Source organism: Salvelinus alpinus, chromosome 9 (assembly GCF_045679555.1).
Source record: "Salvelinus alpinus chromosome 9, SLU_Salpinus.1, whole genome shotgun sequence".
In the NCBI taxonomy this organism is placed as follows: Eukaryota; Metazoa; Chordata; class Actinopteri; order Salmoniformes; family Salmonidae; genus Salvelinus; species Salvelinus alpinus.
Window position 1 is genome coordinate 58,530,652 of NC_092094.1, and position 12,633 is coordinate 58,543,284.

General features: G+C 42.3%; 1 protein-coding gene across 1 annotated transcript in view; it reads right to left on the bottom strand.

The window, feature by feature from the left end:
* Positions 1 to 12,633, bottom strand: part of LOC139530967 (membrane-associated guanylate kinase, WW and PDZ domain-containing protein 2-like) — a 348,222-nt gene that overhangs the window by 16,272 nt on the left and 319,317 nt on the right. The window contains exons 18-19 of the mRNA XM_071327763.1: positions 9,411 to 9,681; positions 7,152 to 7,380 (exon numbers count right to left, since the gene is read on the bottom strand). Of these exons, the coding sequence (XP_071183864.1) occupies positions 7,152 to 7,380; positions 9,411 to 9,681 (500 nt within the window). The remainder of the gene's footprint in view (positions 1 to 7,151; positions 7,381 to 9,410; positions 9,682 to 12,633) is intronic.

Genomic DNA, 12,633 nt, shown 5'->3' on the forward strand with positions numbered 1-12,633 from the left:
GTCATGCAATAAAATGCAAATTAATTACTTAAAAATCATACAATGTGATTTTCTGGATTTTTGTTTTAGATTCCGTCTCTCATAGTTGAAGTGTACCTATGATAACAATGACAGACCTCTACATGCTTTGTAAGTAGGAAAACCTGCAAAATCGGCAGTGTATCAAATACTTGTTCTCCCCACTGTATGTGTTAAAAACATCATAAACTAGTTATTTTAAACCGACTTATATCAGTTTATATCAGTTTATTGCGATTTTCGGTATTTTCTTTGTTTTGCGTTATGGTGAGATGGACACTCCTGCGCCACATGGCTAGCTTTGTTAGCTATTTCGACAGATGAAGACGACATTCTACAACCGAACAACGATTATTCTGGACAAAGGACACCTTGTACAAGATTCTGATGGAAGCTCATCAAATAGTAGGAACCATTTATGATGTTATTTCGTATTTCTGTCAAATGTTTAGACGTATATTCCGCACTGATTTTGGGCGCTGTCTCGCTATAACGTAAGCTGTATGTCGTACTAAAGTTATTAAAAAAAATCTAACAGAGCGTTTGCATTAAGAACTAGTGTATCTTTAATTTGCTGTCCAACATGTATTTTTTAGCAAAGTTTATGATTAGTTATTTCATTAGATTAGGTGCCTCTCCAAGATTTCTCCGGACAATATTTCTGCATTTTGACTACGTATTCACATTGTAAAACCACGATTTGTGCCGCTAAATATGCACATTTTCGAACAAACCATATATGTATTGTGTAATATGATGTTATAGGACTGTCATCTGATGAAGTTTGTGAAGGTTAGTGAAAAATTTATATATTTTGCTGGTTTATTCGCTATCGCTAACGTTGCGTTGAATGAATGCGGTTGTGTGGTAGGCTATTGTAGTAAGCTAATATAATGCTATATTGTGTTTTCGCTGTAAAACACTTAAAAAATCTGAAATATTGGCTGGATTCACAAGATGTTTGTCTTTCATTTGCTGTACACCATGAATTTTTCATAAATGTTTTATGATGAGTATTTAGGTATTTCACGTTGGTCTCTGTAGTTATTCTAGCTGCTTTGGTGAGATTTGTGATGGTGGCTGCAATGTAAAACTATGATTTATACCTGAAATATGCACATTTTTCGAACAAAACATATGCTATACAATAAATATGTTATAAGACTGTCATCTGATAAAGTTGCTTCTTGGTTAGTGACTATTTATATCTTTATTTGGTCGAATTTGTGATAGCTACCTATGCGGTAAAATTTTTTTGAAAATATGCGGTTGAGTCTTTTTCTATCGTGGTTAGCTAATAGAAATACATATTGTGTTTTCGCTGTAAAACATTTTAAAAATCGGAAATGATGGCTGGATTCACAAGATGTGTATCTTTCATCTGGTGTCTTGTACTTGTGATTTCATGATATTTAGATGCTAGTATTTACTTGTGGCGCTATGCTAGGCTATGCTAGTCAGCTTTTTTACTGATGAGGGTGCTCCCGGATCCAGGATTGTGACCAAGTAGAAGTTAACACCCCGGCCATCCTACAATCTAAGCTTGATGCCCTCAATCTCACACAAATTATCAATGAACCTACCAGGTACAACTCCAAATCAATAAACACGGGCACCCTCATAGATGTCATCCTAACTAACTCGCCCTACAAATACACCTCTGCTGTTTTCAATCAAGATCTCAGCGATCACTGCCTCATTGCCTGCATCCGTAATGGGTCTGCGGTCAAACCACCACCCCTCATTACTGTCAAACGCTCCCTAAAACACTTCTGCGAGCAGGCTTTTGTAATCGACCTGGCCGGGGTATCCTGGAATGACATTGATCTCATCCCGTCAGCAGATGATGCCTGGCTATTCTTTAAAATCTTAAATAAGCATGCCCCATTCAAAAAATTTAGAACTAGGAATAGATATAGTCCTTGGTTCACTCCAGACCTGTCTGCCCTTGACCAGCACAAAAACATCCTGTGGCGTTCTGCATTAGCATCGAATATCCCCCGTGATATGCAACTTTTCAGGGAAGTTAGGAACACATATACACAGGCAGTAAAAGAAAATACAAAAATACATTTGCATCCTGTAGTACTAACTCAAAAAAGTTCTGGGACACTGTAAAGTCCATGGAGAATAAGAGCACCTCCTCCCAGCTGCCCACTGCTCTGAGGCTAGGAAACACTGTCACCACCGATAAATCCACTATAATTGAGAATTTCAAAAGGCATTTCTCTACGGCTGGCCATGCTTTCCACCTGGCTACCCCTACCCCGGTCAACTGCCCGGCACCCTCCACAGCAACCCGCCAAAGCCCCACCATTTCTCCTTCACCCAAATCCAGATAGCTGATGTTCTGAAAGAGCTGCAAAATCTGGACCCATACAAATCAGCCGGGCTAGACAATCTGGACCCTCTCTTTCTAAAATGATCTGCTGAAATTGTTGCAACCCCTATTACTAGCCTGTTCAACCTCTCTTTTGTATCGTCTGAGATTCCCAAAGATTGGAAAGCTGCCGCGGTCATCCCCCTCTTCAAAGGGGGTGACACTCTAGACCCAAACTGCTACAGACCAATTTCTATCCCACCCTGCCTTTCTAAGGTCTTCAAAAGCCAAGTTAACAAACAGATTACCGACCATTTAGAATCCCACCGTACCTTCTCCGCTATGCAATCTGGTTTCAGAGCTGGTCATGAGTGCACCTCAGCCACGCTCAAGGTCCTAAACGACATCATAACCGCCATCGATAAGAGACATTACTGCGCAGCCGTATTCATCGACCTGGCCAAGGCTTTATGACTCTGTCAATCACCAGATTCTTATTGACTCGACAGCCTGGGTTTCTCAAATGATTGCCTCGCCTGGTTTACCAACTACTTCTCTGATAGAGTTCAGTGTGTCAAATCGGAGGGCCTGTTGTCCGGACCTCTGGCAGTCTCTATGGGGGTGCCACAGGGTTCAACCTCGGGCCAAATCTCTACTCTGTATACATCATTGCTATTGCTGCTGGTGATTCCCTGATACACTTCTACGCAGACGACACCATTCTGTATACTTCTGGCCCCTCTTTGGACACTGTGTTAACTAACCTCCAGACGAGCTTCAATGCCATACAACTCTCCTTCCGTGGCCTCCAACTGCTCTTAACTTCTCTAGGATATGTGGGACGCTACCGTCCCACTTGGCCAATAGCCAGGGAAAATGTAGAGCGCCAAATTCAAGAAAATTATATAAAATCAAACTTTCATTAAATCACACATGTAAGATACCAAATTAAAGCTACACTCGTTGTGAATCCAGCCACCATGTCAGATTTCAAAAATGCTTTTTGGCGAAAGCATAAGATGCTATTATCTGATGATAGCACAACAGTAAACAAAGATAGTGTAGCATATTTCAACACTGCAGGCACGACACAAAACGCAGAAATAAAATATAAATCATGCCTTACCTTTGACGAGATTCTTTTGTTGGCACTCCAATATGTCCCATAAACATCACAAATGGTCCTTTTGTTCGATTAATTCCGTCCATATATATCCAAATTGTCCATTTATTTGGCGCGGTTGATCCAGAAAAAAACAGCTTCCAATTTGCGCAAAGTCACTACAAAATATCTAAAAAATTACCTCTAAACTTTGCCAAAACATTTCAAACTACTTTTGTAATACAACTTAAGGTATTTGTTAACGTTAATAATCGATCAAATTGAAGACGGGTCTATCTGTTTTCAATACAGGAGATCAACAAACTAACGCTACTTTTCTAGTCTTGCGCAACTCTCAAACAGTACACATGACGTTACACTGTTTCCAGGTGGCCTCACTTCTTCATTGCACAAAGGAATAACCTCAACCTATTTCCAAAGAGTGGTGACATCCAGTGGAAGCGGTAGGAACTGAAAAGAGGGTGATTAGAAATCCAGTATTCCAATGATAAATCATTGAACTGACAGTGACTTAAAAAAATAATAATAATAATGGTTAGTCCTCGGGGTTTTGCCTGCTACATAAGTTCTGTTATACTTACAGACATGATTCAAACAGTTTTAGAAACTTCAGAGTTTTTTCTATCCAAATATACTAATAATATGCATATCTTATATTCTGGGGATGAGTAGAAGGAAGTTGAAATTGGACACGCTATTTATCCAATAGTGAATTTGCTGCCCCCTATCCTAGAGAAGTTAAATGCAAGTAAAACTAAATGCATGCTATTCAACCGATCACTGCCCGCACCTGCTCGCCCGTCCAGCATCACTACTCTGGACGGCTCGGCATTAGAATACGTGGACAACTACAAATACCTAGGTGTCTGGTTAGACTGTAAACTCTCCTTCCAGACTCACATTAAGCATCTCCAATCCAAAATTAAATCTAGAATCGGCTTCCTATATAGCAACAAAGCATCCTTCACTCATGCTGCCAAACACCCTCGTAAAACTGACCATCCTACCGATCCTCGACTTCAGTGATGTCATCTATAAAATATCCTCCAACACACTACTCAACAAACTGGATGCAGTCTATCACAGTGCCATCCGTTTTGTCACCAAAGCCCCATACACTACCCACCATTGCGACCTGTACGCTTTCGTTCGTTGGCCCTCGCTTCATACTCATCGCCTAACCAACTGGCTACAGGTTATCTACAAGTCTCTGCTAGGTAAAGCCCCGCCTTATCTCAGCTCACTGGTCACCATAGCGGCACCCACTCGTAGCACGCGCTCCAGCAGGTATACAGTGGGGAGAACAAGTATTTGATACACTGCCGATTTTGCCGATTTTCCTACTTAAAAAGCATGTAGAGGTCTGTAATTTTTATCATAGGTACACTTCAACTGTGAGAGACGGAATCTAAAACAAAAATCCAGAAAATCACATTGTATGATTTTTAAGTAATTCATTTGCATTTTATTGCATGACATAAGTATTTGATACATCAGAAAAGCAGAACTTAATATTTGGTACAGAATCCTTTGTTTGCAATTACAGAGATCATACGTTTCCTGTAGTTCTTGACCAGGTTTGCACACACTGCAGCAGGGATTTTGGCCCACTCCTCCATACAGACCTTCTCCAGATCCTTCAGGTTTCGGGGCTGTCGCTGGGCAATACGGACTTTCAGCTCCCTCCAAAGATTTTCTATTGGGTTCAGGTCTGGAGACTGGCTAGGCCACTCCAGGACCTTGAGATACTTCTTACGGAGCCACTCCTTAGTTGCCCTGGCTGTGTGTTTCGGGTCGTTGTCATGCTGGAAGACCCAGCCACGACCCATCATCAATGCTCTTACTGAGGGAAGGAGGTTGTTGGCTAAGATCTCGCAATACATGGCCCCATCCATCCTCCCCTCAATACGGTGCAGTCGTCCTGTCCCCTTTGCAGAAAAGCATCCCCAAAGAATGATGTTTCCACCTCCATGCTTCACGGTTGGGATGGTGTTCTTGGGGTTGTACTCATCCTTCTTCTTCCTCCAAACACGGCGAGTGGAGTTTAGACCAAAAAGCTCTATTTTTGAATCATCAGACCACATGACCTTCTCCCATTCCTCCTCTGGATCATCCAGATGGTCATTGGCAAACTTCAGACGGGCCTGGACATGCGCCTGCTTGAGCAGGGGGACCTTGTGTGCGCTGCAGGATTTTAATCCATGATGGCGTAGTGTGTTACTAATGGTTTTCTTTGAGACTGTGGTCCCAGCTCTCTTCAGGTCATTGACCAGGTCCTGCCGTGTAGTTCTGGGCTGATCCCTCACCTTCCTCATGATCATTGATGCCCCACGAGGTGAGATCTTGCATGGAGCCCCAGACCGAGGGTGATTGACCATCATCTTGAACTTCTTCTATTTTCTTATATTTTCTAATAATTGCGCCAACAGTTGTTGCCTTCTCACCAAGCTGCTTGCCTATTGTCCTGTAGCCCATCCCAGCCTTGTGCAGGTCTACAATTTTATCCCTGATGTCCTTACACAGCTCTCTGGTCTTGGCCATTGTGGAGAGGTTGGAGTCTGTTTGATTGAGTGTGTGGACAGGTGTCTTTTATACAGGTAACGAGTTCAGACAGGTGCAGTTAATACAGGTAATGAGTGGAGAACAGGAGGGCTTCTTAAAGAAAAACTAACAGGTCTGTGAGAGCTGGAATTCTTACTGGTTGGTAGGTGATCAAATACTTATGTCATGCAATAAAATGCAAATGAATTACTTAAAAATCATACAATGTGATTTTCTGGATTTTTGTTTTAGATTCCGTCTCTCACAGTTGAAGTGTACCTATGATAAAAATTACAGACCTCTACATGCTTTGTAAGTAGGAAAACCTGCAAAATCGGCAGTGTATCAAATACTTGTTCTCCCCACTGTATATCACGGGTCACCCCCAAAGCCAATTCCTCCTTTTGTCGTCTTTCCTTCCAGTTCTCTGCTGCCAATGACTGGAACGAACTGCAAACATCTATGAAGCTGGAAACACTTATCTCCCTCACTAGCTTTAAGCACCAGCTGTCAGAGCAGCTCACAGATTACTGCACCTGTACATAGCCCATCTATAATTTAGCCCAAACAACTACCGCTTCCCCTACTGTATTTATTTATTTTGCTCCTTTGCACCCCATTATTTATATTTCTACTTTGCACATTTTTCCACTGCAAATCTACCATTCCAGTGTTTTACTTGCTATATTGTATTTATCTCGCCACCATGGCCTTTTTTTTGCCTTTACCTCCATTATCTCACCTCATTTGCTCACATTGTATATAGACTTATTTTTTCTACTGTATTATTGACTGTATGTTTTGTTTATTCCATGTGTAACTCTGTTGTTGCATGTGTCGAATTACAATGCTTTATCTTGGCCAGGTCGCAGTTGCAAATGAGAACTTGTTCTCAACTAGCCTAGCTGGTTAAATAAAGGTGAAATAAAATAAATGCAACTGTCCACTGAGTGTTGTCTGTTAAAGAGGATTCTGGGATTTGTAGTCTTAACGTTGATGTGTAGTAGTCTTACCTGTGGTCTGAAGTCTGGGGTAACTGTGGAAGCTGTGCAGCTTTTGAGTGTTGTTTGTACTATGGAATTCTGGGCTAATTCTGGGCTATGGTATGGTGTGTACTGTAGTAGGGAAGTCTGGGATATTCAGTCTTACCTGTGGTCTGAAGTCTGGGGGAAACTGTGCTAGAGGGAACTGTGCAGCGAGTGATGTCGAGTGCTGTCTGTAGTCGATGAGGGGAGGAGGGTGCCGGTAGTCCAGCGTGGGCGGCTGCCGGTAATCAGCCACTGGAGGGTGCCGGTAGTCGACGGGGGGCTGCCGGTAGTCGGTGAACGGAGGCTGGCAGATGTCTGGTTTCACATCCTGCCTGGCTTTCACCTCTGACCTGTGGACAACAGACAGAGGGTTGAGTCCAAAATGGCACCCTACTCCCTTTGTAGTGCACACACACACAAACACATACACAAAACCTTCAGACTTTAACCCTCTATCTAACCCTGGGAGTTAGAGCCAGAAACTGTAGGACTCTAGCTCTTTCAATAGGCACCCTTCCCTTGGCCTTAGTGTCCACATTACTAAGGACCTATCATGGTTCAAACACATCAATACAGTCGTGAAGAGGGCACGACAACGTTTCTTCGCCAAGGAGGCTGAAAAGATTTGGCATGGGCACTCAGATCCTCAAAAGGTTCTACAGCTGCACCATTGAGACCATCTTGACTGGCTGCATCACTGCTTGGTATGGCAACTGCTTGGCATCTTACCGTAAGGACCTACAGAAGGTAGTGCGTACGGCTCAGTACTTCACTGGGGCCGAGCTCCCTGCCATCCAGGACCTTAATACCAGACAATGTCAGAGGAAGGCCCTAAAAATGGTGAAAGACTCCAGTCCCCCCAAGTCAGAGACTGTTCTCTCTGCTACCGCATGGCAAGCGGTACCGGAGTGCCAAGTCTAGGACAAAAAAGCTTCTCAACAGTTTTACCCCCAAGCCATAAGACTCCTGGACAGGTAATCAAATGGCTACCCAGACTATTTGCATTGTGTGCCCCCCCAACCCCTCTTTTACGCTGCTGCTACTCTGTTTATCATATATGCATAGTCACTTTAACTATACATTCATGTACATACTAACTCAATTGGCCCGACCAACCAGTGCTCCCGCACATTGGCTAACCGGGCTATCTGCATTGTGTCCCGCCACCCACCACCTGCCAACTCCTCTTTTACGCTATTGCTACTCTCTGTTCATCATATATGCATAGTCACTTTAATCATATCTACATGCACATACTACCTCAATCAGCCTGACTAACCGGTGTCTGTATATAGCCTCGCTACTGTTATTTTCAACTGTCTTTTTACTGTTGTTTTTATTTCTTTACTGACCTATTGTTCACCTAATACCTTTTTGCACTATTGGTTAGAGCCTGTAAGTAAGCATTTCACTGTAAGGTCTCGGCGCACGTGACAAATTAAATTTGATTTGATATAACATACACTGCTCAAAAAAATAAAGGGAACACTTAAAGAACACAATGTAACTCCAAGTCAATCACACTTCTGTGAAATCAAACTGTCCACTTAGGAAGCAACTGCTGGAGGTCATTTTGCAGGGCTCTGGCAGTGCTCCTCCTGCTCAAAGGCGGAGGTAGCGGTCCTGCTGCTGGGTTGTTGCCCTCCTACGGCCTCCTCCACGTCTCCTGATGTACTGGCCTGTCTCCTGGTAGCGCCTCCATGCTCTCTTTGGGTGTGATACACACATACACACACACACACAAATGCCCACCCTTCACGAAGGCAGTTCTCTCTGGGTGTGACGGGGAACATAGTAGCCCTACGGCTGGGCGCTAGGTATTATAATGAGGATATCCAAAGGTAAATTATTCACTTTGGCATCAGTTAAGTGGTGTGTTACACAACTGAGCAGAGAGAGAGCGAGAGAGATAGAGAGAGACTGAGACTGCTTACCTGTCACCTGCTGAAGTTTATAGCATGCAATATTATACTGTAGCCTGCTCAAACAACACACACACGCACACACGCACGCACGCACGCACGCACGCACGCACGCACGCACGCACGCACGCACGCACACACACACACACACACACACACACACACACACACACACACACACACACACACACACACACACACACACACACACACACACACACACACACACACATCTGTAAATGTATACAAACATCTACAATCTTAGCATATGCCCCCCACCCCGCACACATGTACACACACAACCAAAATCCACCCTCACACAATCCGTCATGCACACACACACAAAACGCCATGTCCAAACTACATAGGAGAAGCATCCTAATAACTGTTGTTGTGACTTGTGACAATAATGACTGTCACTGACAGATAGGTTCAAGCATTCCTCTCTCTCTACATACCTTCCATCGTGGAGGTAGAGTGGGGGAGGGTGACTGGGCGGCTGGGCGACCGGGCTCTGCTGGGCCCCTGGCGGGTTTGGCTGGACGGCTGCTCCCGGGGCCGGCTGGGTGTCTACTGCTGGTACTTGGCCTGGCTGGGCTGTTGGTGGTGCTGGGCCTGCCTGGGAGGCTCCTTGGCTGGGCTGGGTGGCTACAGGGCTGGGCTGTGCCTGGGGGCTGTGTTTCTGGGTCATGGGGCTCTGCTTCTCTGAGCTGGGCCCTGAGTTGGGATCTGAGATGGAGAAATTGAGTTTTCATGGTAACAACAGATAAGCTTCGTAGTAGTAATGGAGAGGTTCCATAGCAACAGTTGACACAAAACAACACTGTGTGCCCTGAGCAGAGGGAACAGGAGAAATCTAATTGAAAACTAATTGAAAAATTAACATGACATAATAAGAAAAGGACATTTTACATTTAAGTCATTTAGCAGACGCTCTTATCCAGAGCGACTTACAAATTGGAAAGTTCATACATATTCATCCTGGTCCCCCCGTGGGGAATGAACCCACAACCCTGGCGTTGCAAGCGCCATGCTCTACCAACTGAGCCACACGGGACCACACAGACATGAGCCACACAGACATGTCAGAAATGTCACTTTAGTCCCCAAAGATGTTGGCGCTGTTCTCTCTCTCGCCATTTTTATATATTTATATCTCTCTCTTTGTCTCTCTTTCTATTTTCCCTTTCCATCGACCCCTAACAGACATTATAAACTGGGTGGTTCGAGCCCTGAATGCTGATTGACTGACAGCCATGGTATATCAGACCGTATACCACGGGTATGACAAAACATTTATTTTTAATGCTCTAATTATGTTGGTAACCATTTTATTATGGCAATAAGGCACCTCGGGGGTTTGAGGTATATGGCCAATATACCACGGCTAAGGGCTGTGTCCAGGCACTCCGCGGTGTGTTGTCGTGGTCGTGGTATATTGGCCATATACCACACCTACTCGTGCCTTATTGCTTAATTATTCATCCAGGTTTGTCTCGTCAAGAGATTATTTTTCACTTTGAAGTTAATATCATAACTTTCACAGCTGGGTCATTCTATGAAAATTATGGCTTTATGAACAGCCAACTTTTACAATTGTTGCTTTTTTAAAAATCAACTTATAGTCAGATAATAGTTAACTTCTTGACACTAGGGGTCAGATGTTTATTTTTTAAATAACGTCCCCAAGGTAAACGGACTATTTCTCAGGTCCAGATCGTAGAATATGCATATAATTTACAGATTAGGATAGAAAACACTCCAAAGTTTCCAAAACTGTCAAAATATTGTCCGTGAGTATAACAAAACTGATTCTGCAGGCGAAAACCTGAGAAAATCTAACCCGGAAGTGATATTATTTTTATAAAATCTGTGTTTCCTGGCCAGTATTTCTTCCATTTAAACGGGTATCAACCAGATTCCTTTTCCAATGGCTTCCTCAGGCTGTGACCAGGCTTTAGACATAGTTTCAGGCTTTTATTTTGAAAAATGAACGAGATTTTTCAAAAGTAGTCAGGTGTCCTCTGAATAGTTCCTGTGCGCGAGAGGGGAGCTCTCCATTTTCTTTCTCTCTTATTGAATAGGTTACGGTCCGGTTGAAATATTATCGATTATGTTTGTTAAAAACAACCTGAGGATTGATTATAAAAAACATTTGACATGTTTCTACGACCATTACGGATACTTTTTGGAATTTTCGTCGAACGGAACGAGGTTGTAGTCTTCTGAACATAACGCGCAACCCAAATGGCGTTTTCTTGTTATAAAAGTAATATTTATCAAACAAAAAGAACATTTGTTGTGTAACTGGGAGTCTCGTGAGTGCAAACATCCGAAGATTATCAAAGGTAAGCGATTAATTTTATTGCTTTTCTGACTTTCGTGACCATGCTAATTTGGGGCTAGCTGTTGTAGCATTGATTGATACACTCACAAAAGCAATTCAGCGGTTGTTTAGGGAAATGATCCCGCTAAAGGGATCTGTGCGCAGAGAGGTTAACCCCTTAACATTATAAATCAGCATAAATGACAGCATAACATATATTTTTTCTTTTTTCTACATTACGTTTAAAAAAATTGTGCTGCCTTTTTGTCACTGGTTACCTATATTTTAGATGACAATTCAGGCTTTCTAGAATGTAATTTCAGTATTTAATATGCATTTGAATCAAAGGGAGTAAAGGTTAATGATAATACTAAGAAATTGTTTGGATTAGTAATCATTTACTTTTAACATGCATGTGTAAATTATATTGTTTGACATTTTTCCATTTATACTATTGTTTTGTTTTTTTAAACATAAAGAATAATTTAGGTTGAGTCATCAAAATGGAATGATCATATGCTTAAAATGTTTACAAATGAATGTAGCAACAGTTAGGTATATTCAAAAAACATATTAAATTAAATTGGGCAACTCTGATGCCAGAGCACCAATATGCCATACAGTATAACCAGTGATGCAGTGTAACACCAGTGACACAATGTGAAACCAATGACAAACATAAGATTATTTCAAACAAATTTTATCAATTTATTAGCAATATTTTTTATTACAAATAATGTCCTACTCTGTCACGCGGCTCACGCCTATCCACAAAACTACATAGCTTGTTAAAACAGTATATATCAATTCTTGTGCCATGTGACAAATATTGTATAGGCCTACTTAAAGGGATAGTTACGAAATTACATATTGGTTTCCTTACCGTGTAAGCAGTCTATGGACAAGGTATGACAGCAATCAATGCTTTGGTTTTGTGCCACAAATGCAAAAGAATTAGCATTTGAAACAGTGGCCAGGTAAACAAAAGCATGGCTTGCTGTCATACCTTGTCCATAGACTGCATACATGGTCAGGAAACAAATATGTAATTTATAATTTGGGTGAACTATCCCTTTTAAGTAACTCTGTAGATACAGAGTACATACGTCTTCCTACAGACACATTGTCTTAATTCTGACTTTGCAGTACTGGGTTCACTGTCGTGGACTACAGGAAAAGGCCCTCATTAACAAGCCAACATTCATTAACTTTTTAGGGATAGGGGCAGCATTTTCACTTTTGGATGAATTGGTTGGTTCAAGAAACAGCTTCTACCCCCAAGCCATAAGAACAATTAATCAAATGGCCACCGGACCTTTTACATTGCCCCCCCCCCCCCATTTGTGTTGTACACT